The sequence below is a fragment of the Mytilus edulis genome, chromosome 3 (assembly GCF_963676685.1).
Source record: "Mytilus edulis chromosome 3, xbMytEdul2.2, whole genome shotgun sequence".
NCBI classification, from domain to species: domain Eukaryota; kingdom Metazoa; phylum Mollusca; class Bivalvia; order Mytilida; family Mytilidae; genus Mytilus; species Mytilus edulis.
Window position 1 is genome coordinate 8,814,292 of NC_092346.1, and position 27,347 is coordinate 8,841,638.

Genomic DNA, 27,347 nt, shown 5'->3' on the forward strand with positions numbered 1-27,347 from the left:
CACATTATCCGTTTGTTTTTACACTGTGCATTTTAATTAATAGATATATAACTGCATGAAGACTTTTTCTAAGATGACGTATACAGTCAAACAAGCATATAAAGGTCACACACGGGGAACAACTGACATTTTAAAAGAGAGGAAAAAGATAACATAGGGACATTCTAACTAAGTCGAAAATAAAGTAACAACGCAATGGCTAAAAAAGAAAAAGACAAACAGACAAACAACAGCACATAATACACAACTAAGAAAACTAAAGACTGAGCAACACAAACCATACAAAAACTGGAGTGATTTAGACAGAATTAGTTATTTCTACTATGGAACTAAATGAAGATGACATTACTAGACAAGATTTTCGTTTTAATAAAGGCGATTTTAATGGCAAATTCAGCTGTACTGTCCATATTTTTATAAATATCTATATTTTATTCTCAAAACACTAATGCGTATTATACCTGAGCATCGTATCCTTATTCAGTCTAACCAAGGAAAATGATTGTTGTTTCTCACATACTTTGCTGTTGCGAATACCAACATGTATTACTTTTCTTTTCCCCTTGTTTCTTTTAATATCTTTTGCGATATTAAAAGTTTCGTTTTATAAATTTTCCCGTTGTTTCTATATGCATGATATGCGAGTATTTGTAATGACATCTCAAATTAACTTTCAATGAACTTAATTTTTCTACTGTTATAAAATACTTCTACAGCTGGAATACATACATCGTCATTTGAATTTCCTAAAAAGTCGTAGCTTTGAATTAAGTTTATCAAATAAAACCTTTTACGCAGATCTTTCCACCGTTTTTATTTCGAAAGTTTCTTCTTTTACCAAAAATGAATTGGTTCATATTGGAGAAACAATAAATAGTTTCACTTCCAAAATATTTTTAGTTTTGGTTGTAATAATTCCTTCTTACATTTCTGTTGTTGACAAATAATACAATTTTGCCACAATCTGTCAAAATAGTGATTTTGATCTATCTTTAGGCTTTTAATATTTGTTCATCTGTTTATTATTGTTAGAACCAATGTGCTTCTTAGTTTATTATCATAATACATTTATTGCAATCATGTGAGAAATTTCTCTGTAAAATCAATTCTTTTTCAAAATGGTAGATTTTTCATGATTCACAGTTTCTTTAAAAGTATATCGAACTCTTGAGATGATATATTTTCCACAGCAGCGTAACCTAATTAATGAGAGTGGGTTTAGTACTTTTAATTAACTATAATTATCTAATTAAAACAAACACAGCATATTTTTTGAATAAGAGCCATGTTTTTCATTAGATAATTATGAAAAGAGTCAGACGGCTTGTATAAGTATTCAAAGACATCAGACAGAATGACGAACTGTAAACTAAGACCAGAAGAAGTGTAAGTATTTAAACTTGCTAGAGATACGTAACTTTGTCATTGGTTTACATGTGTGCGCCATTGGTTGTTGTTGAATGGTTGCATAACAGCCAGTGGCAAATATGTCATGCGTAATTAGGCCGACTGGACCATTGGTACCACGGGGTATAGAAAATTGACAAAACATTTTAGGAATTTGGTCCTCAATGCTCTTCAACTTCGTACTTTATTTAGCCTTTTTAACTTTTTTGGTTTCGAGCGTCACTGATGAGTCTTTTGTAGACGAAACGCGCGTCTGGCGTAAATACAAAATTTAATCCTGGTATCTTTGATGAGTTTATTTCCAACCACTGGGTCGATGCCACTGCTGGTGGAGTTTGAATTCCCCGTGGGTATCACTAGCCAAGTAGTAAGCACTTCCGGCTGATATGAATTATCATTGATATGGTCATATTTCATGTATTTATAAATTAACTGTTCACAAAACTTTTGAATTTTTGAAATACTAAGGCTTTTCTACCTCAGGGAATAGATTACCTTAGCTGTGTTTGGCAAAACTTCTAACAATTTGGTCATCAATTCTTTCCAACTTCGTTCTTTATTTGGCCCTTTTAACCTTTTTGGATTCGAGCTTCACTTAAGTCTGTTGAAGACGAGGCGTACTTCTGGCGTATTAAATTTTAAACCTGGTGCCTTTTCTTAGCTATTATTCGTGTGTTTCTCTGTCCTATATGTTCTCCTATTTATTTGTATTGTAGTCCTGTAATGTTATGTTGTCATTTTAATGTTATATTTAACAGTGCCATTAAAGCGGGAGGTTTGGCATGCCACAAAACCATGTTCGACCAACCATTTTATTCTTTAAAAAATGTTCTGTACCAAGTCAGGAAACTGGCCATTGTTACATTATAGTTCGTTTCTGTGTGTGTTACATTTAAACATTGTGTTTCTGTTGTGTCGTTTGTTTCCTCTTATATTTGAGTGTGAATTAGCATTATAAGACGTGTCACGGTACTTTTCTATCTTTTATTCATGTATTTAGTTTTGATATATATTTGTTATTCTCATCGGATTTTGTCTAATGCCTAGTTCGTTTCTATGTGTATTACATTTTAATGTTGTGTTTCTGTTGTGTCGTTGTTCTACTCTTTTCTTTAATGCGTTTCCCTCAGTTTTAGTTTGTAACCCGGATTTGTTTTTTTCTATCGATTTAAGAGTTTCGAACAGAGGTATACTGCTGTTTCCTTTATTTGTAGACGAAACGCACGTCTTGCGTAATTACAAAATTTAATCCTGGTATCTATGATAAGTTTATTTATTGACAGAGTTTGAAAGAAATAACTGCTGTTAGGGAGTGATTGTAATTCTGCTACATAAACCTTGCAACAACTTTTTAGGGTTTATGTTGCCTGTTCAATGCAAAATCTTTGTCCCTTTTCAACATACCATCATTTTCCAATGTCAGACAATTTTCGCACCCTTTGCCTTGAAAAATCTAATTATTATATTTCAAAATTCTGTAGTTAGGTTCTCTTCCTGAATCATGATTTTTGCAATATTTACCACTGGAGGTTAAGCAAAAAAAAATAATTGATTCGTTAAGCAGTGATATCTAAGGTATTCGAGAGAGAGAGAGAAAGTAACAGAGAGATAAAGAGAACGAGACATAGACAGAAAAGTGAGAATTTCTATACAATGTAATACGCTATATTATCAAACCAGTTAATGGTCCATTCAGGGCATGCATGACAGTATAACAGTCATAACAAACAGTGAAGACCCAATGAACATAACAGTACATACAGTAAATAACATAAAAAATCTCGAGAAAATTAGGGTGGTGATAAAAAAAAGACCACGTTATCTCCCTTTGAATAGAAACTCGAGACCAACAAATGAACTAGTAAAATACTATTAAACACTATCCATACCATATTTCCATATCTCATAACAAATCTAATTCAAATGTATTCAATGTGTGTATTCGTACTTTATTTGACCTTTTTTACTTTTTTTATTTGAGCGTCATTCATGAGTTTTTTGTAGACGAAACGCGCGTCTGGCGTAAATACAAAATTTAATCCTGGTATCTATGATGAGTTTATTTTATGTAAACATACGATAAGTACTTAACTACAAAATGCTACAAATGTAAAAAAAGAAAATCGTTGTCTACTTTTTTAAAATAAACCTAGAAAAGTGACCGGCACAAAAAATTAATCCACAAATAAGATAAACCCTTCTTTAGTCTAATCAAGGATTTGTTTAGTAACATCTTACTATGCAAATCATTGGTATAATGGTTAAAAGGTTGAATGATGGTCCTTATTTTTTTCTATTACTGAAATGCTTTATTATTATTATTTATTATTGATAGCTTAAAAATGCGTTAACAGGGCAAAGAGTTTTGAAACAATTTTTATTGGATATAGCCAGCTTGATATAATATTGAAAATGTTATAACCTTACGATGGTCGACAGTTCAATCCAGTTCCAAAAATAAAAATTGCCCCCCTGATATAACCAATGGCCTTAAAAGTGGTTCTAACAACAGACGAACACACATATTTAATCTTAAGTAAAAGAAAACCCCAACAAAACTGGCATGCAAGATAAAAACTACTTTACAAAGTGTTTCGAGAAAAATGTTGGTTTTGTACATCACTTTTTACAAAAACAAAATTATGAGTTACACACATCTCCCTATAGTATAATCCGAGACATTTTATTTTGAAATCGCAGGTTGGTTGTGTGGTTCATAAGCATTTGAGTAAAGTAATGTTTTAAATAAAGATAACAGTAGTATACCGCTGTTCGAAAGTCATAAATCGATTGTAAATGAGAGAAAACAAATCCGGGTTACAAACTAAAACTGAGTGAAACAGATCACCTATAAGAGGAAAACAACGAAACAACATACACACTCAAGTGCAACAAAAACTAAACGACAGCAGTTTCGGAGATACTAAGGTTAAGGAGTGTATAGCAACAGCCTGTCTCATTAGTATTGATACACATCGACTCTATTAATTGAACAACATACAAATTTGTAAATTGAGTAATGAATGCATATAAAAAACAAATGGGATAATAACAATTGTTGATCACAACCACTTCATAAAAGTTAATAAAATATTTGTATAAGAAAAACATTTGTAAAGTATGACTAATAACAGCAAAAGTTTTCGTCTTCATTAATTAATAAAATTAATTACAAGAAATACCCTTTTATCAGTACATGTCATAAAGTGCAATGGTATATTAAGTGAAAACTGTGCTGTTTGAAAACTTCTTTTAAAAATGAAATGCCTTCATTGTATTGGCTTTCATTTTTTTGTGGTTTGTTTTGTATTTGCGACTTTTTGTATTTCTTTTGTTCTTAAAACGTGACTCTGTACTTTAAAAGATCCCGTCAGTATGATATTGTTCTAGTATATGTCATTATGATATATTTCTATTATGAATTACAATATACGTTGAACCACAAACGTCAAAATCATTCAATCGCGTAGTGGAATTAAATATTTTTGGATTCTGATAAATTCTATATACAACATTTGGACTAGTTTTAATCTCGGTCTATTTCTTAAATTTATTCTTACATACTTTTGATTTTTTAACCCTGTATGCTAACATTCCCATGAAAATTTTAAAATTGTTTGTATGCACATTGAACGACAAATTTATGTGACGTATAAAATTTTCTGACGTCAGACACTCAATAAATGTGTTCGTAGATAGTAGATGTTTTTGTGTTTTGTTAAATTGTTCCTTTTAAAATTGTTAAACGATGATGACTGATGTACCCATATTTTGACTATTATATTTATTGTGTCTATTTATTTAACGCAGCATGTAAAAATATCGAAAATTAATGAGACTGTCATTAAAGTGAGAGGGTTAGCGCTATTAGAACCAGGTTTAATCCACCATTTTCGACATTTGAAAATGTCTGTACCAAGTCAGGAAAAAGACAATTTTTGTCCATTCGTTTTTGATGCGTTTTGTTATTTGATTTTGCCATGTGATTATGGACTTTCCCAATTGATCTTCCTCTAAGTTCAGTATTTTTGTGATTTTACTTTTTTTTGTATAACGTTTTATACTTGTATTGTAAATCTTATATGTGAATAAAGAGTTGATGATTCACAACCGTGTTCAACAAATAGTGTGATGATTGGTTTCTGCGTGCTTAAGTAGCAGTAATGTGAAATAAAATTCCAAATAAGAAATAAAATGACAAATAAATAAGATGCAAATGTGCTGTTTGAACTTGAAACATTATTTTTAGTCGTAATTCTGTAAATGTTGATTTTTTGTTTAAAAATAGTTTCATTGATGAAAGATTTTAACATTTTTATCAAAATGCCTGCTTCAGTATATTTTACTCTCATATAATTTTTTTTATAATTATTAATTTTGTATAATACAGTATAACTATGTTATAATATGATACATCGTCCTTGATTTTTATAAAAATAGTTGCCACTGGGCGTTAATCAAATCTAAAGGTATTCAGACATTTTTATATATTCAGTGGTTATTTAGAAGATTCAAAGCGGAGCAACTCAAACTCTAATTGTTTTTTCTAGTGTAAAATTCAAATGGTTTGTTTGCAATAAGAAATCACACGAGGAATAGCAAAATGAAAATTAAAAAATATTTCCAACAAAATGTTTCAACCGCATCGTTCCATGAAAAACACATTCATATTTAATGCATTCTTATTTTATGAATTTTAGGTTTACTTATGAATAATTAAGTAATTGTTTAACTATGCATCTTATATGCAATTATACCCGCTTTATTGTACAACAGTTCTATCTGCATATGCGTCTCTTATTTTAGGATACAAAATAATTCTTATTTTAGGGTTATAAAGCATTTAGGATATCAAAGTAATTCTGATTCAAGGGTACAAAGCATTTGAGATAACAAAGTATTACTAATTCTAATTTAGGGTGCCCAAAAGTAATTCATATTTCAGGGTAAAACAAATTCGGGACAACAATTTTGAAAGTAATTCATATTTTAGGTAACAAAGCATTTAGGATAACAAAGTCATTCTTATTTTAGGGCTACAAAGCATTTAGGATAACAAAGTAATTTTATGTTATGGTTATGCTAGTACATGCCCCCCTTAGGGTTTTATTTTAGGTTAATAAAGTATTTTGTTTGTTACTTCGTGTCGTCTTGATGAGTCAAGACTTTTAGAAAAGGGGTTCTTTTTTTCATATGTTGTGTCGTTTAACCACCTTCACTGGATAGGAGGGTTGAACGCCCACAAATATGTTTTCTTTTTCGTTTTTAGTAAAAATCATCTGTTGTTTTTTTTGTTTTGAATGGGTTTTACATTTAATGCCAGAGTATTTATAGCTTACTATGCGGTATGAGTTTATATAGATTTGAAGGCTACACGATGAACTATATTGTATAGTTGTTAAAATCCTCGTCCTAAGTGTTGGCAATCATACCACGTTTTGTTTTATATATAGATCTGAAGATCAAACTTAATAGTATTTCTTTAAAGAAGAGAATTCATGTATCCATAAGTTGTGCGTTTTATTTTTCTGCCCCCTTCACTAGAATAAAAAATCACTTAAAAAGCTGTCTAAATTTGATAGAAATCTATTACCTAACCTTTGGCAGTTTTTTATCATTGGTTTGATGTGTTTGAGCTTTTGATTTTGTTATTCTAATTTATACCCTGACGACTTCTTCCAGAAATGTCTAGTTCATTCTTCCTTAAATTGTTCCATTTTGCGATGAAAATGTTTTCTTGGGTATTGATTGAATAATTATGATTTTACACGTAATTTTGTTTCTCTTCAAAGACCCTAAATGCAAAAATAAACGAACTTAATTGACATTTGAAAAAGTATTTCCTTTATGTAAGGGAGGGGTGAAAGAATTATATCATAGATCGAAAATAAACTGACAATGTCATTGCTAAAAAAGAAAAGGACAAGCAGACAAATTATAATACATAGGACACAACATAGAAAAGTAATGACTAAGCAACACGAACCCCACCAAAAACTGTGGGAGATCTCAGGTGCTCCGGAAGGGTAAGCAGATCCTATATTATAAATGTTTCTATTGAACTCAATTACTTTCATGTCCTCATTTGTTACTAAACGAAAATTGGTCTAAACATCCATATATTTCTTTTAACTGTAAACCAGTAGTGCTATTTTCTTCTGTTTCGTTTTTTAGTGTCTAGCGATTCTTATAATTTTTATTTTTAGCCATTGCGTTCGTTGTCAGTTTATTTTCTATCAATGAGTTTGACTCTGGTATCATTTGTCCCTCTTTTATAATTCTGAATACACGGTAGGTTTCGCTGAAGTTTATCAGATATGATTTAAACAGAAGCATCATGCTTATTCTTTACATGCAAACAACTGCTAACAGTTATAACAGTATTCTAACATCTTCCATGTTTAACATACATATATGAACTCATGATATGATTGCTATCATACTAAGTGCGTTCGATTAAGCAATTAATATAACAACCAACACTTATGTATTGATGTGATACGAACAGTGCTTGTTTAAGTTTGATATACAAGTAACTGATTCCAGGAAATGTTTGTCTTTCAACTTTACCGGAATAGTGCATTGAAAACAGAAATGATTTGTTGATTATTATAAGATTACCAAAGTAAATAAAGACCTTTGTATCAATTTTGAACGTTAAAGTGACATTGGATGTTAATTTAAATCACATATCTACAGTATCCGGTAATTGAACGGGCCTATTTTATGACCGTTTATCTTGAGACATTAACCATCAAAACCAAGGAGTAAACAAAGACTCACAAAACCAAAGGACATTTACATCAACAGTTACAAATAATAAATAAGAAACACGAACTCCACTAAAAACGGGAGTGAAATCAGGTGCTCCGGAAGGGTACACTTTTCATTCAATACAAGTACAGACAGTGACAAAGACACGAGTGAAATTCTTTGAGATGGTATGACCCTAAAGCAGAATAATACCAGATGCATTTCCTGCCCTGCATATATAATTATAAAATCATATACGATTAACAATTGCACAACATACATAAATCATTCATTTCCAAACCTAATTTTATTGTGAGATATGCAGTTAAATTTCCTGATTTGATTGATGTATAGGATATCAAATTACGCACTTACAAAAACATTAAAAGTTTAAACTGTCAACATTGTAGAACCATATACATGATATATGAAATAAAATGTTTATCAAGACAACAAAGATCGGTGATAGCCCGGATGCAAAGGGGAACTTAACCTTTTTAGATCGATAAGGGTAGATTTCGAATGTGCCACTTGACCAACGCCTATGTAAAAGTTCAAGTCTCAATTCATAGAGGACGAATCCAATCTTTTGTTGTATTGTATTCGCTATTAACAATTTAAAACAACACTTTTAATTACATATTTTAAAATACAACCCGTTATTTTTCATAGCTCGTGACATATCTTCAATATGTGTATTATGTAAACAAAGATCGGTGATAGCCCGGATGCAAAGGGGAACTTAACCTTTTTAGATCGATAAGGGTAGATTTCGAATGTGCCACTTGACCAACGCCTATGTAAAAGTTCAAGTCTCAATTCATAGAGGACGAATCCAATCTTTTGTTGTATTGTATTCGCTATTAACAATTGAAAACAACACTTTTAATTACATATTTTAAAATACAACCCGTTATTTTTCATAGCTCGTGACATATCTTCAATATGTGTATTATGTAAACAAAGATCGGTGATAGCCCGGATGCAAAGGGGAACTTAACCTTTTTAGATCGATAAGGGTAGATTTCGAATGTGCCACTTGACCAACGCCTATGTAAAAGTTCAAGTCTCAATTCATAGAGGACGAATCCAATCTTTTGTTGTATTGTATTCGCTATTAAGGAGGCTCGAGGGTATAAAAATTTCAGAAAATAATCAAACATTTGTTTTTCATTACAAATTTTAATTATATCCTTTTGTAGTTGTTACTTTATCATATGGTACAAAAATCATTCAAAACAAGCAATTTGTGTTGGCCCCAGATGACTTTCAAAATGTATACATCATTGAAAAAGTTCCAAATTATCTCCCTTTGGTGGAAAAATGCCATTTTTTGGCTCTAAAATTGAAATATCTTTTTCAACTCATCGGTGACCCATCTTTTTTAATATAATTTCCATATAAGCTGTACTAAAACTAAATTATTGTAAAATTTTTGCGATTTCTGTAATAAATTTCTTTTTTTTATTTCGATATTACCTTTATTTCTCCTATTACTTCAACAGAAAAAAAACACCTTTACAAAAATGTATGCTTCTTTCGAAGGCAGATTGTGAGCGCAAATGAACGGTGACCCCACTTTTTTATTTTATTTTTCTATTAACTATAAGATAAAGTTCATTTATAGAAAAATATAGAGAAATCCTATATAAATGATTTAGACCCGCGAACCCCCTTAACAATTGAAAACAACACTTTTAATTACATATTTTAAAATACAACCCGTTATTTTTCATAGCTCGTGACATATCTTCAATATGTGTATTATGTAAACATGCGATCGGAACTTATCTACAAAATGCCGCAATGTGAGTTATTACAACAACACATTTTTTTTTTATTTATTTCGTTAGAGAAAACGTACGTTCATATAATAAATTTTTTCGTTGTATAACATTTACCCTTATTTATTAAGTGTATATTTTGCAGTTATTATATCATTTAAGACATATATGCGTCAGGTAGACATGTCCAGTGCTAGGTGATAATCTTGGTGAAGGGGATCTAAAAAGAAAACTTATAGAAGCAGGTTGCATGACGGTCTCGGAAAAGCCGTCATATGAAATTTTCAAACACTTTTTTTTAACAGTATCTTTTGTTTAGTTCATGACAGTAACAACTACTGATTGGCAAAGTGATTGGGAGACAATAACATAACAAAATATAAAAATAAAACATTTTTTTCTTAAACAGTTTTGTAGATACTAAGGTTAAAGAGTGTATAGCAACAGCCTGTCTCATTAGTATTGTTACGCATCGACTCTGGTTTTTGAAAAACATCATCATTTGCAAATTGATTAACAATGCAAATTATTGAATAAAAAATGTTGATAACAACCACTTCATAAAAAATACTCACATGTTTGTATAAGAAAAACATTATATTCATTTATGCATAAAATAAATTACAAGAAATACCCTTTTATCGGTACATGTAATCCAGTGCAGTGGTACATGTATTGGAAATTATTCTATTTGAAAACTATGAAAATCAAATAGTTGCCACTGGACGTCAAGCAAACGCCAATCAATCAATTTCAAGTAACTCAGACAGTGATTATTTCCAAGCTTCAAAGTGGAGCAACTCAAACCCCTTATTTTATTTTAAGTATCTGTCTTTTTGTATTCTTGTGTAAAATTTGAATTGTTAAACTCGCAATAAAAAGACCGATTTAGCAACCCAATCTAAAAAGTAAAACACAAAAATACTGAAGTCCTTAATCAAATGTCAAAATCAAAAGCCCAAACACATCAAACCAATGGATTACAACTGTCATATTTCTGAATTGGTACAGGCATTTTCTTATGTAGCTAAACCTCTCACGTGTATGACAGTCGTATCAAATGACATTATACAGACAACGATGCGTGAACAAAACAAACAGACAAAATAGATAAAAATGTCAAAAATAGGGGTACATCAGTCAACATTGTGTTATAATTTTAATCACAATAAAAACAAATAATTATTTAATAAAGAAGCACAAAATGACGTAAACATCAAACATATTAGCAATTAATTAAAGAGTACAAAAATGTACAACAGTACAATAACCCAATGACGGGATATAGAAGGATAGAGCCACGTCATATTTACAAATATGTATTTGAAAAGATGAAATTAATGTACAACACCACAGAAATAATTTCTTTTTTAAAATACACATAAATAGCAAATAACAAACAAGGAAAAGACAAAAGGAAGTTCAATTATCATTGCAAAATATCACAAAAATTTGGAAATACATAGGGAAAAAAATAAAAAAATATGATTATTAGTAAAATGTACGAAGTCTTATTGTTTTACAATGCATCAACAGGTGTTAAAAAAACAAGAACGAAGAAATGTTTTTATTATACTCACAGCATGAAACCGCACGTATTTATTTTTTAACCTAAAGTCAATGACATTCTTTACGGCAACATAATTTCTGAAGTTGTACATTGACTGAGTGTTATTTCCACGTCTCGGAGATTATAAGCTATCCCCGTCTTTGTTTCAATCATTCTCTTATGATAATTCTCAGACGAATAACATGGAAATAACTGTTATTCTTGTGTTGTTTGTGGCTTTCATTTCGGTTAAAGGTAACTATTTATTTTCATTTTTTCTCACTTTCTCTGTTACAATGGACGCCAGTACAACACTGTCGCATTTCGAAATGTGATACCAAAGGCTGCAAAACTTGTGCAATTTTATTTACAGATGCTGAATTCACTAGCAATTTGACCAAGAAGTCATATTTTACCAGAAGTTACGATGATCTGAATTGTAAATCGATTAATGTCGTCTACGGATTAGAGTGCAACCTTTGTGGATTGGTCCTATACGTCGGTGAAACAATAGGAAGGCTAAACAAACGTATGTGCGGTCATAGATCAGACATTAATCTCAATGCTAACGACATTCTATACCAGCATTTCAATTAGCCCGATCATTCCATCATTTCTATGACAGTTCGCATTATCGAAAAGATATACCATAGCTCTAACAATCCTAATCTTTAAACGACTCTCCGTAGACAAAAAGAGGACTACTGGATTAGACAATTGGGAACTGCGACACCTTATGGTTGCAATGACAAAATTGATGGTATAGGTATTCTATCTATTCTATACAAAAGCCGTTAGGTATTCATCACATTCGCACGAAACTTTATTCATTAGCCCTTTCAAAACCTCATTCTCTGTTCAATTTATGTTTGGAATCCACTGTTACAAACCCTCATTCAAACTTATACAAAGTTACAGCTATAATTTCGGATATTGCAAGTCACAGACTTTTCAAGCCAGTCTGCATTGGTAAAGATGAAAAAGAGAAAAGATCTTTCCTTAATCTTTCCTTTGCCAACAAAGGTATCGATGGCGTCAACTTAGGCAATATCCTTCATCATAAATTAGTTCAATCGAAAATACCTCCTTATTTCAAAGACCAGTCTGTACCAATCATTTCTTATACCTATACCAAAACTATTGCAACTAAAATTTTCAAGTACAAACACGTTTTGCAGGATCTTGATATTGACGACTTCAAGTTTAAACCTCATAATTGCACTTGTGCTAGTTCCAAATTCACATATAATCCTGCTGGCCACGTCATTACCGGTGACCTCAACATTGTTAATAACACTTCTCTACGAAATGTGTTATCGAAAGGTCCGAAATATCGTGTAATCCATCAATTGGAAATACAATTTGAAAATTTTGATGGATTCAATTGAGAATTATGCCAGGCAATGGGCTAAGCGCGAGAAGGAAGACGTAGACACTCTTTCCGAATGGATTAAGGCAGTGAGGTCGTTGATACAAATCAGAATTAAGAAACTGAATGGGTCTATCAATGCCCATGCTACGTCAATCTTTAAGGACTCAAATGTTGCTAAACACCTATCCTACCTCCATGACAAATATGTTGTTGTCCCCGCAGATAAAGCCCCAACAACATCGTTTTTGTGTGTAAAACTCATTACATTAACTGCTTGATAAACGAATTAGGTATTGACAATTCACTTGGAAACTCAACATGTACCCTTACGACACTTACTAAAGAGGAAATCCTTGATAATCATAAGTCTGTTCTGTTTTCCTTTGGAATTTCAACCAAAGATGAAGAACTGGATCTTCCATCACTGTATTAGATACCTAAACTACATAAGTGTCCTTACAAATGACGGTATATTGGTGGGATTTTCCAAGTACTCCACGAAACCTCTTTCTAAATTATTAACATCTATTTTATCAGCAATCAAAGACGGGCTTCAAAGTTATTGTGAAACTGCCTATTCTATAGGGGGCGTGAATCAGATGTGGATACTTAAAAATTCCAAAGATCTTTAGAGTACATACAATCTAACTCTCTCTCATCTTGTAACAGTATTAAAACATTTGACTTTTCTACTCTTTACACTAGTATTCCACATTCCAAACTAAAAGACAAATTGAAAGAGTTGGTATTGCTTTGCTTCATTAAAAAGAATGGCCAACGAAGATACAAGTATCTTGTCTAAGGGAGGGATAAATCTTACTTTGTAAAGGATCACTCTGATTCAAACAAAAAAATCTATGAAACTGATATAATTCAAGATGCTTGATTTCTTGATTGACAACATATTTGTTACGTTCGGAGGACGTGTTTTTCAACAGACTGTCGGCATTCCAATGGGAACAAACTGTGCCCCTCTACTTGCCGATTTGTTTCTTTATTATTATGAGGCTAACTTCATGCAGGAACTTCTTACGATCTTAGGAAGAAAGATAAGAATTTAGAAATATCCTTTAACTCTACTTTCCGCTATATAGATGACGTTCTTTCACTAATAATTCAAAATTTGGTGACTATGTGGAATGCATCTATCCCATCGAGCTAGAGATAAAGGATACTACAGACACAGTTAAGTCGGCCTCATATCTTGACTTACATCTAAAAATTGACAATGAGGGTCGGTTGAAAACAAAACTTTACTACAAAAAAGATGATTTCAGCTTTCCAATTGTGAACTTTCCATTTCTGAGTAGCAACATTCCAGCAGCACCTGCATACGGGGTATACATCTCCCAATTGATACGATATTCCCGTGCTTGCATTTCCTATCATGATTTTCTTGATAGAGGGTTGCTGCTCACAAGAAAGCTGTTAAACCCAGAGTTCCAAATGGTGAAGTTGAAATCATCCCTTCGTAAATTTTAGGGACGCCTTCACGAGTTGGTTGACCGTTATGATATAACCGTTTCACAAATGATATCGGATATGTTCCTTACGTCGTAACTACAATCCCCTTCCCGTTCATGAATGTGACCTACTTAATTAGACTATTTACCGGATTTGTTATCACATAAGCAACACGACGGGTGCCGCATGTGGAGCAGGATCTGCTTACCCTTCCGGAGCACCTAATATCACCCCTAGTTTTTTGTTGGGGTTTGTGTTGTTTACTCGTTAGTTTTCTATGTTGTGTCATGTGTGCTGTTGTTTGTTTGTCTTTTTCATTTTTAGCCATGGCGTTGTCAGTTTGTTTTAGATTTATGAGTTGGACTGTCCCTTTGGTATCTTTCGTCCCTCTTTTGCAAATGTATATCGTTGTTGGTAGAAGTTTGGAATCAAATGCTAATACAGCTAACATAGTTTGTTTCTAAGGTTTGGTCATTGTATTTAAAAGAAATTATAGAATACAGTAAATAAAATACATTTTTCTATAAAGTTCACATATGTTCAACAAATACTTTAAAATGTCTAAACGTTAAAAGATGCAACTTTTTTACCGTTCATTTCGTTATCTTCAATTTTGATATTTGCAAAAACAAAAGAATGTATTTTATTATCTTAGAGGAAGTTTGGTATTTCATCATCCTACTATGAGCGAAATTATAAAAAGAAAGTCATGAATAGCAGTCGGGTCAAACCAACATGGTTTATAAGCACTTTTGTCTAATTTTCACACGATTTATCCCTTCCCTAACATGTTGATTATTTTTATTTAATCAACGTGTGAATCGTTTGATCTCATTTCTTCATTAGTCAAAAATCGATTATGACGTCGAATTGTTATGCTTTCCTCTGAATTTCCTATTGTGACTGCACAAAAAAAATGCCACTATGCCGCGATGACGTCACAAAGAAAGAACACATCTGTTTGCAGATCATTTGAAAATAATTATTGAATTTGTCTGCATATTGTTTCACAACCATTAGAGAAACAGATTCCACAACCAAATCTCGTGTAATACGATTTTAACCACTCTCGACTGTTACATTTTAAATATTTAAGGTGATACCTAACACTACAGGGAGATATCTCTGTAAAATCAGATAAACGCTTTAATTACGTTGTGTTGTAAAGGGAATATTAAGCTTCTCAATGATCAAAATTGCTTTTTGTGAATTTGTTAAATAACCAGTGCAATTTTTCTGACAAAACGGTTAGTTCAATGTTTTTTTAATTTAAAATTTGTTCTTAAAGTGTCAGAGTAAATACTTTGACAAAATTTTATGAAAATTAAACGAGCCAAATTAATTTTAGTGAAAGTGTTAGGTACCACCTTAAATATCTCGAGTGGATAAATATCGTATCAAATTCGATTCGAATCTTTATTTGTTTATAAATTTCTTGGTTAAATATTTTCTCCAAATTCATTAAGAAATCACATATAGTTTTCAAGCACATTTTTACTGTTTCGTACATTAGAATGAAGTAAAATCTTATTTTGATTGATGCAATATATAGCTAGAAAAAAGAATGTGAAGCTTTTGGAATAAAAAAAAATATTTTGATTAAATACATTTTGACTGAGTATTGAAATAGAGATGCATTTAACAACACATAATATTTCAACAACATTATAATACATGTAGTTTACACATTTCAACAACAATATAAGATTTTAACTATTACAACAACAATATTTTACTTATTTCAACAACAATATGATATTATCTATTTAAGAGATTTTAAGAATTATTAAAAGGTCTATCAGTATAGATTACTTATGACCGCGAATAGTAAACGTTTCAAGATTTGGCTTTTATTTGTCTTGTTTACAGGTGAAGCTAATATTGCATGTACTGGGGTTTATGGAGGATATTGTTCTGACTCTAAAACATGTAGTTCGTTAGGAGGGAAAGTAGAGAAACTGTCTGTAAGGTGTAAATGTGGTAAAGCATGTTGCAAATGTACTGGTAAGTAACTAACTGATTTTAACCAACATCAACGTAGGATTTTATACTAAATGACATGAAATATGTTCAAAATCGCCATTTCATAATGCTCGTTAACTATTGTGTTTTTGTAATGCATCTTAACATACTTTGACCTATAATGATATAGGAAGATGTGGTATGAGTGCCAATTGAAAAACTCTCCATCCAAATAACAATTTAATATAGTCAACCATTATAGGACAATTAACGGCCTTCAACACGGAGCCTTGGCAAGCTATAAAGGGCCCCACAATTTCTAGTGTTACACCATTTAAAAGGTAAGGGTATTTTTTATAAATTGTTATCTGGATGGAGAGTTGTCTCAATGGCATATCTTCCTATATCTATATATGCCAGGATAATGATCTATTTGATTATCATTCAAAAACAGTTATAGACGACCCTGGCACTGGTGTTGATTGAAAAAGTTTATGTGTTGATTGTATTGGTGAATCTGGTTGGTGCTGAACGGGACGTCTTTCCATTAACACTAATTTTATGTGCAAACAAAACCAGCCTTCACTTACCTTGCAAGAGCATACTCTTTAAGGGTTGTGAATAAGATGTAGATATTAGAACATTCGAATGATCTGTTCGAAAATATACAAGTCCAATTCTTTAACCTCCTGAAATAGCGTAACAACATTTGACTTTTATGCCCTTGGCACTAGTATATTCATTTGTAAACTTTTAAACAAATTCAATGAACTAGTTCAAATTTCTTTCATACAAACAATTTATATTAAACCTGTGGTTGTCCCGTTTGGATGGTTTTATATAACTAATTTTTGGGCCCTTTATAGCTTGTTGTTCCGTGTGAGCCAAGGCTCCTTGTTGAAGGCCGTACCTTGACCTATCATGGTTTACATTAATAAATTGTTATTTGGATGGAGAGTTGTCTCATTTGCACTCATACCACATCTTCCTATATCTATAAAAAAGAATGACCAACGTGGATACAAGTACCTTGTTAAAACGATTTGGATTATAACAAGAATCCTCTGAACTGAAATCAAGATTCTTGCTTTTTTAATTGACAACATACATGTATTTGTTACTTTTGGATGATGTGTCTTCCAAAAAACAATCGGCACTACTATGGAAAATAAGTGTCTCCCTCTTCTTGTCGGCTTGTGCCTTTATTCATTCGCAGCATACTTCAGATATAAACTGCTCAGTAAGATATAGATAATGTCCTCTCACTAAATACTAATAATCGAAACTTAAGTGACTTTGTTAACAGGTGTCACATGTGTTGCAGGAACTGATTACCCGCCCGGAGCATCGGAGTTTACCTTTGGTTTTTGTTGGGTTCTTGTTTGCTAAATCTTAAGTTTCTATGTACTATTTTGGAATTTGGTAGTATTTTTATCGTTTTTCGTATTTGCCATAGCGTTGTCAGTTTTTATTCAACTAATTAGTTTGAATGACCCTTTGGTATCTTCGCCTGTTTGAATAAAAATAATAAGAAGTTTATATGAAAGCCAAAGTGACAATGTTTCAAAAGAGAACAAATGACATGGATTTTATGGAAAGCCATCGGGGTCAAAATTCATAATTCGTAAATTTTCAATTTGTTACTTCTATCCTTATAATTTCCAAATTCGTAATTCGTAAATTGTCAGTTTGAATCTTGTATTTTAGTACTTAGTTTTTAAACTATAAATTTGAATTTGTAACTGTGTAATTTAAAAATCCTTTTTTGTAAATTGACAATTTGTATATTGATGTCGATGTGTGAAATGTCAACGTTGTATTTTGCTAAAATTTATTTTGACGACAGATGGCGCTCCGTTTCGTCTTATATGTATAAGCCTACAGTAAGTAGGAGCACCTTCATATCGAGTACATACCTAGTAATTTCAATCAATTATAATCAAATATGTACCCCAAATTCATGTAAAAGAAAACAAATCGAAAAGTTTTTTTTAATTTTTATACGGTGTGTGTACAGGATCCCTTTAAATTTTAATTTGATTTCCGAAAACGAAAGGTGGCGTTTCGTTTGAGAACGGAAACATTATAAAAATACAACCCGAATAGTTGAGTCGTTACACGTGAATAAATTTATCATAGATACCAGAATTGAAATTTTATATTTACGTCAGACGCGCATTTCGTCTACAAAACACTCATCAGTGACACTCGAATAAAAAAATGTTAAAAGGCCAAATAAAGTACAAAGTTGAAGAGCATGGCGGACCAAAAATTCCTAAATGTTTTGCCAAATACAGAATAGATAATCTATTCCTGAGGTAGAAAATAAAGACAACAGAAGTATACCGATTTTCAAAACTCATAAATTGACAGACAAAAACAAATCCGGGTCATAAACCAAAATTATGAAAAGCCTCTCCTAATTTCGAGATGAAAGAAGTTCAGATGTAGTCGTTGATCAGCAGATCGTAACGACTGAATTATTCAGGTTAATACATTGAGGAGTTGTGGTAGTAAACCATATTTTTGTCAATGAGACAACTATCCACCAAGGTTCAAATAAAGTCGATTTAAGCAATTATAGGGAACGTACGGCCTTCAACATTAAGATACACCAATACCATTACATAATTACTGGCAACCAGACCCAATATAATATTTCGTCGATCCGATCGTTAGTTTACACTTAATACACGATAATATTCAATAAAGCTATAATTTTAGAAAATTTCTTTTCATATGAAATTAAGTATAATCATAAAATCATGTTGTATTCCGCCTGGCCTTTTTCAGGATCTCAGACTACCACCTTCTTACATTATTACGTCATTTAACTCTCAAAAATGATCATAGACTGCCCCCGACCAAACCCCAAATTATGTGCATTAAGCTCATTTCATGGAGAAACAAAATAATGGTAAGCATATTCAAGATAATTACATTCTGAAAAGTCGGAGGGGTAGGGTGTCTTTTTTGTTAAAGCTTGGTATAGTCGTGAAATAAAATAAAACAGTTTCATAGTTTTAAGAGCATGGTCATTGACAAAATATCAAGAGTTGACAGCTCCTAGTATATGTTGATCCAGTACCATGGTCATTCTATAGTACAATAGTAGAGAGAGAGATCACAGTCGATTCATTGACGGTGCACGAGAGAAGTTTCTGAAGCATTATGCTCTTTGAAATATCAAAACACTTTGTGTTGTTCTTAATTTTTTTTTCAAAAATATTTCTCGACTGATAATTATCAAATCCCTTGGAAGCAATTGTTCTTTTTGGACAAGCTTTTTTATTGTCTGGTTCCATAGCAGGAACAAAACAATTCAACCACTTCGTACCAAAAAAAATGTTTCTGGCTTGAGTATCGTGTCTGTAGGTCTTGTAGTTCCAGTTTGATATTTGAGGAGCAACCATCTTCTCTGGATTTGCAGCTGTCTCCAGTTATAAATCCCACAGGTTGTCGCCGTAGTATATTCTTTCAAGCTTGTAAATGTTCGAAGATGCGTAGGGGTCCCATACTATTGCTCTATAATGTACTATAGACATGATCAGCGGAATATATGCGGTTTCTCATAGTCAATGTCTAAAATTTCTTATCAGAAATTCTAGTATTGAGTTTGGCTTCTTGGTTACGTTGGAAATATCAGTATACTAGCAGTTCATGTTAGGTCCTTGTTCCGTTTTCTGGTATCTTTAGATTTTATTACAAGATATTGCATATTCAATACAGGTTTAATATATGATATACATTAACTTAGTAACACATTTAAAATAATACGAGTACTTCATTCAATTTGTTTTGCATGACACTTAATATTAAACATTTTTATCTTCATTACTCAAGCATGTGAAGAGCCAAACAAATACATATGTTTCGTTCATTTGATTCTTTTAATGAAATGTCTTTTTTCTAAATTTTAACATTGAAATTATAATATTTAGAAATAATGGGTATCAACATTTATTAGTCCAAAATATGCTGCCCTGAAGAGCATATAAGTATGAATTTTCCAGCTGAGTCTTATCTGAGACTACTATGACAAATAATCCACAGTGTAGATACTATTCTGTACGCTATCCGGAAGTCGCGATTTGCGAAGCGATGATTACCAACTGGCTAACAGGACGGTTTTGCTTACGGTGACTTTTCTCATCATTTGTTTACACCTATATCTATAAAGTGCTTTGAACATCTTCAAGGTATGTATAGCATTATAAATATGTGTAACTGTAACAAAAACATGCACTAGAACATATAATATACGTGTGCATCATACCAACTTGATAGAAAAAAGTGAAATCGATGGACAATTCATCTTCGCTAGCCAAGGGTTACGATCCACTCCCGCTCTCTTCACCCTTGGCGGATTGAGCCAACATTTGTGATAACAATGGTGCGCCATCTATCGGAAGATAAAAATCACGCCAATTCCGAATACATTATTCTTGACCAATGGTAGCACTTGAACTCTTCAATTTGGAGGTAAAAACACGGTAGCGTCTAGATTCTACACACTTGGTAAAGCCGGAAATGAAAACATACGTCAACATTTATGCATTTGTCGCATGAAACATACACAGGAACTTCTATTTGTTGATTAAAAACATTCAAGTTTGCACTAAATATAGTCGTATGTTTAGGAATGTAAAGACTTGTTGCACAAAAAACACGTGGCAATTGTTTACAAACACTTTCTACATTTACACGTGATCATGTTATATGCGCATTTTGATTGGATGCAGCGAGTTTTGACTGCAACCAATAAAAATCCTTACCTTGTGTCTCCGTAATGTTGGCTCAATCCGCCAAGGGTGAAGAGAGCGGGAGTGGATCGTAACCCTTGGCTAGCGACGATGTGGACAATTTTGCTCTCGTAGTACAAAGCAAATAATCTTTTATTGCAAATATTTGCATCAGTTTACAGATAAATATATACTGTTTCAATATTCTTTTCATATTTAATTAGAATATTCGTATTTCCCATAAAAAATATGTTTTCCTTGAGGATCCCAAAATAAATTACTGTACGATCAGTCTACAACTGACTATATTCTAGAAGCGATTTCAATTATTTTGACTGTATGACCAGTCGTGATTTTGAAGAAAACAAAACAACGGCAATTTGAAGGTATATACGTGTCTTTGTGATATTATGAAATATCCAGGGAACTATAACGTGTAATATCTTTCATCAGACAATATAAATATAGTTCTGATGATTTTTGTAAAAAATAATAGTAAAAATAATTTTATTTTTATTCCGTCAGTCTTATTTAAAATCAAATGCCTAAAAAGCAATACATGATTTCCTTGTGGACTTTGTAATAGTGTATCGATGCAGTTACATTGTATCTGTTTAGCTTTTACATTTTAAAGGCTATTTACACCGTCCGCCGTTGACCAATTGATGATAACATAAATCAACCTTGTCCCTTTCAAAATTACAAAAAAATGCATAAAGAAAGCTTTGCGAAGGGGAATAATTGATTTGATATAGTTTCGGTAAGTTTACAGAAATCATTACCTGTATCAATAACGAATGAATTTAAAATGAAAAGGATATTATCATTTTTCTTTAAAAAGCGATTTCTGGGTTAATCCATATATATTTCATTGTACTGATTACATTTGTTAATTGCGTGACAACTTGTAAAAATGATAATAATTTGCTTATGTACTGTCACCCTTTTTAACAGGATTTTCCACAGAAAAATCGGTTGGTAGGTTGAAGGTTGGTGCGACCATTAAAACGTCTGTACTAAAACTTTAAAATAAGTTGGGAAGTGGCAGTTGTCTCATGGGCACTCATATCACATCTTCATGTTTATATTATTTTGGTTATGTTAGAATGCTGCAAAACCTTTACTCGTGAACCGTTCGATCAAAGCTTTTAAAATTTTAATTTGTCGTTACTGCTGCCAAAATGGAGGTCAAGTTTGATATTGACGATTTTGACTGTTTCTGATCATGAGGTATGCTTCTTGAAAGATTTAAAAATGGTGTTTCCAGTCGTGTCCGTGCGTTAACGCATGAATCGTTCAATCATACAACTTTTCAAACTTAAATATGTTGTTACTGATGATAACATGGAGGCCAAGTATGATATTGATGATTTTCACATTCAACGTTCAAGAGAGATGGTTCTTGAAAGATTGAAAAATGCTTTGTTATTTGAAAATTGTTTATAAAATGTACATGTTAAATGCAAATCAATATAAATGCTGTAATGCATTTAAGTATACGAAAGATATATTTCTTTTTCAGGATAATCCAATGACAGAGTTTCGCTGTTTTTATAGGCTACAGTACGGACTCGAATGTGGGCAAATAAATGCATTTTTATATAACAATTAAATCTGTGTGTTTGTACAATTTAAAGTATAACGGAGGACAGTTCTGAAACTTATACACACAACAAACCTTCATCTTATTTTAACAATATTTAAACATCCTTATACTTAATGTAGTAAGTCGAGTACACCCTATCAAGCTAAACATGTTTCATAAGTTTTCAGGAGGTGAATTTGTTGAAATATATTTGTGTTATTTAGAAAAATGGCACCTTCTAATGTATCGTAAATAACTTTGAAATCACCACTAGAATACAGTGAAATAAAGACTGATCATCCAGTTTCAAAATATACAAGCGAGACTGATCGTACAGTGAGAAATTCAAACAAGTGTATTTTTCTTATTTCTGGCTTCAAAGGTCTGGTTGAAATTTTCACCACCACTTGAAATATACTTCATTTAGTTAATTAAGTCTGGTGTTTACGTTAATTTGTACACTAAGAGGGTAAAAAGATTGTTTTTAGGTTCACAGACTGATTTTCCTTAGTGATGCACTTGAAAATATATTGATTAAGGCAAAGATACGAATAATGAATGTGCTAAATTTAATTCTTAACCATTTGAGAATACCGATGTCAGCTGAATTAATCATTAAGCAATGTACAGATGATCAACTTACCGTTTAATTCAGTATATCCATCAAATTTCAAATGCGATCCAAGAAGTTCTCGCTTCGAAAATCGCGACTTCCGGATAGCGTACAGAATAGTATATACACTGTGTAATCTGTTAAAGTAGTCTCTAGTTTAATATTTCATGTTTTAAGTTTAATTTTGACCCCTAGTTATTAGTGTGTTCGTGTTGCTTATTCTTTAGTGTTCTATGTGTCATGTGTACTATTTTTTATCTGTTTGTCTTTATCTTTTTTACCTATTGCGTTGTCAGTTTATTTCAGTTCATGAGTTAAACTGTCTCTTTGGTATCTTTCGTCCCTCTTCTTTAATATTAAGAAGAAATGCCATGTCAAGTGACAGTATTATATCTGCGAAATTAATAAGGGACGCATCTGTATATACCTTAAAACGGGTTTAGTGACCAGTACAGTAGACATACATGTTTATTCGAGGTCACTTCTATATAAACCAGAGTCCCTAGTATATGTCTTATAAAACCAAACAAAGTATTTATCTATTTGTTTTCTTTTATATTTATGTGCTGTACATCATTGATTTAAATTACTAGGTATGTACTTTATATGAAATGCTCCTACAGGAGGATTATAAACCTAAGAAGAAACCGAACTCCATCTGTCGTCATTATGATCGTTAGCATAATACAATGATAACATTTAACATATCGACATTTAACGAATTGACATGTTACAAGTTACAAAAGATCAATTTACAAATTGACAATTTACCAATAAAGAATTTTAAAATCACACAATTACAAGTTACAAATTGACTATTTACAAATTAAGAATTTTGAATTAACAAAATACAAGTAACAAATTGTCAATTTACAAATAAAAATTTTGAAAATTCACTGTGTCTTGTTTTAAAGATAATATGATTAGTATCGAAACATTTAAATGTCAATACAAAACCAAAGCCTTTCAATAGACAAGTTATAGAAAGAATTTTGTTTCCGATGTAACAATAACATAAAGAGTATCAAAATGACTGCCCTAGATTCTTATTTCGTCAATTCTCATCTATTCATTGATGATCAAGACTAACATATTTGAAAATCAAAAACCTGTCCGAAAACTTTAATCCAAAACAAATATAATATAAATTTTTACTCCGAATTAGGGTGTTATTTGTGAAACAGAAAATGGTTTAGGTCTGAAGCACATACGATGAAACAGTTTATGACGAAGGTCTTGTTTCTCAATCTTAAATTTTTCGTGTAGTTATTAACTTAGTGGGTTGTTATTTTAGGACTTTTTCATCTTGATTTTAACGTTATGGCATCTATGTGTATTTTAGATAAGTAAGCTCGAACTTTAATTCTGTAAACTATTCCTTATACATCACACATCCACATCACATCTCAACATCTCGTTTGAAAATTCTTTTTATACCTCTACATTTTATTTTAAGATCAATGCCCTGCCGGTTCAACATCTCGTATGAGAATTCTGTTAATACCTCTACATTTTATTCTAAGATAAATGCCTGCCGGTTCAACATCTTATATGAGAATTCTGTTAATACCTCTATATTTCATTCTAAGATCAATGCCTGCCGGTTCAACATCTCATGAGAGAATTCTGTTAATACCTCTATATTTTATTCTAAGATCAATGCCTGCCGGTTCAACATCTCGAGTTAGAATTCTGTTAATACCTCTACTTTTTTTCTAAAATCAATGCCCTGTCGGTTCAACATCTCGAGTGAGATTTCTGTTAATACCTCTACTTTTTTCTAAGATCAATGCCCTGTCGGTTCAACATGTATGAGTGAAGAAGATACATGTAATGGAATAATAGACACACAAGGATGTTGTGGGAACAGGGTCTGCTGTACGCCAACTAAATGTAAGTTGTTTAGAAATGAAAAGATGATAGATAATGTCCGGACTGAGAGTCTTTGATTAGAAAATATTTATACAAAATCATATACTGTGGGTTCATTTATTTTCGTGGATATAAATTTTCATGGATTGCTAAAAAATTGCATATTCGTGGATATTTGATTGAGCGGTTTTGCCAAAATCTATTAACGAAGCCCATTGAAAATAATTTATTCGTTGAATATTTGAATTCGTGGCTCATCTGTAATCATGAAACCAAGGACAATTAATATCCCGCGAATAATTATAAATCCACAGTACCTTATATTGATAATCTATGAAGAAAATGAATGCATAGAATAAAAAATAAAAAAATATGAATTATTCCGTAACATAAATTTAGTAATTTAAACAACAATGTGCCAAAAGATTTGAAAAAAAATTGTTTCTAACGAAATAGTTTATTTTTTCATGATATAAACTCCAGCAGATTAGAGATGTCACTTCAACAAACGCAATTACCAAAATTGTTAAAGCAACTCATAAAAATTCAACAGATAAAAATAGGACTTTATAATTCCATTCCAACAAAACGGACCCCAACAAGAAAGAAATTTTGCATGGATTCTATCTCCAACTGCAACAACATTTTGCTGATAATTACCGCGGTATAACAGACAGCTAGTTATGGTATCTACCGATGGTTATAACAAAAAAAAATAAATCACACTTTATAAATTGTATGCGTCTGGATAAATGCTAAAGGATATTAAAGTACCGACAAATGTGAAGTGCTATATGACTATATGAACACTGCAATCACAAACTCATATAGGACAACTTTTCTTCTGTAACAAAATATTCATTCCAAATGGATATTCAAAACACAAATGAAATGCGTCTAATTTTAAAAGATTTAAGCGCTTGTCACTCATTAATACACCAGACTTCTTGTATGTACTAACAGACTGTTATTAAAAGGTAAAATGACAAAAATACTGAAATCCGCAGAAAATTCAAAACAGAAATTCCCTAATTAAATGGCAAAATTAAATGATAAAACACATCAAACGAATTGACAACAACTATCATATTCTTGGTTTTATAGCGCTAAACCTCTCACTTGTACGACAGTTGCATCGAATTCCATTATACTGACAGCGATGAGTGAACAAAAAAAACCCCAGACACAATAGGTCAAAACGTTTATTTGAGTCATTTTATTTTTAACTTTTCAATTTATATATACTCCTTATTTTTTCACATTATTTTGTGCTGATTGAAGTTTTGGGATTTTTTTTGTCATAATTTTAGTTCCGTTTTAATTTACTTTTTCACCTTTTTTTTTTATTTAAAATTGAAGAGATTTTATTTGTTAAGTGTTATTGCTTTTTGTTGCAAGTAAATATTCAATCATTAAAATATTTTCCACTAAAATCTTTGATTCTTGACACTACCCAAGAAAAGTAATTTTAAATTAAAGTTGGTACTGTAAATGTTTTTACTATGAATGCGTCGATAGTCTTCTAATAGACTGTTAGTTTTTTGGGGTATCACAAAATTATGTAGATTAAGTTCTTTTGTACTAGCTTGTCAAATATGCAAGGCTTAAAATATTTAGTACGCATACAAAATGATAAGCCTGGTATTTATGATGAGTTCATCTAGTTGCAGAAATGTACATCTGGTGCATTAAATTAGTACCGTTAATGTTCGGACAAAAATAAGTTGATATGGTAAATCCTACAAAAGGCAACAGTATCCTACCGATGTTCAAAATTTATTTATGGATCTAGAAGACAAATCAAGGAAATAAATTAACACCAAAAGAATTGAGACCGGGTATTTCGACAGGATAAGCATCTCCTCCTATACCTGCATTAACCGCCACGACAATCAACAATAAGTCAAAATATTTTAATCGGGACAAAATCATTACGTCAAATATTTACAGTATCCCTTTGAAAAGCAACTTAATAATTTTACAGGTGTAACTAACTGTGCTCATATTTGTTATGATTCTTGTCATGCCAGCAATGTAAGAGAGGGAGAGTGCTGCGGATCGACATGCTGCTAGTAAGTGCAAAATATCAAACCAAATAATGTGACTTTTTGACCACACAAGACATGTTTTTGAAATTAGGTTCAGACTGTCTGACTTTTGTAAGAATTAGAGGAAAGAAATGGAAAAGATATGTTTCTTTTTGTGAAGATGTTTTAGTATCTATATATATATATTCTATAAGAA

General features: G+C 31.7%; 1 protein-coding gene and 1 long non-coding RNA gene across 2 annotated transcripts in view; both read left to right on the plus strand.

The window, feature by feature from the left end:
- The first annotated feature begins 11,575 nt into the window (after positions 1-11,575).
- LOC139515735 (keratin-associated protein 4-7-like) overlaps positions 11,576-27,347 on the plus strand; it is a 46,671-nt gene continuing 30,899 nt past the window's right edge. Inside the window, exon 1 of the mRNA XM_071305408.1 lies at positions 11,576-11,748. Within this exon, the coding sequence (XP_071161509.1) occupies positions 11,697-11,748 (52 nt within the window). The 5' untranslated portion in view covers positions 11,576-11,696. The remainder of the gene's footprint in view (positions 11,749-27,347) is intronic.
- On the plus strand, positions 16,199-27,180 carry LOC139515736 (uncharacterized). Its single transcript, XR_011662832.1, has 3 exons — positions 16,199-16,333; positions 25,017-25,124; positions 27,088-27,180. It is a non-coding gene; the product is annotated as an uncharacterized lncRNA (long non-coding RNA).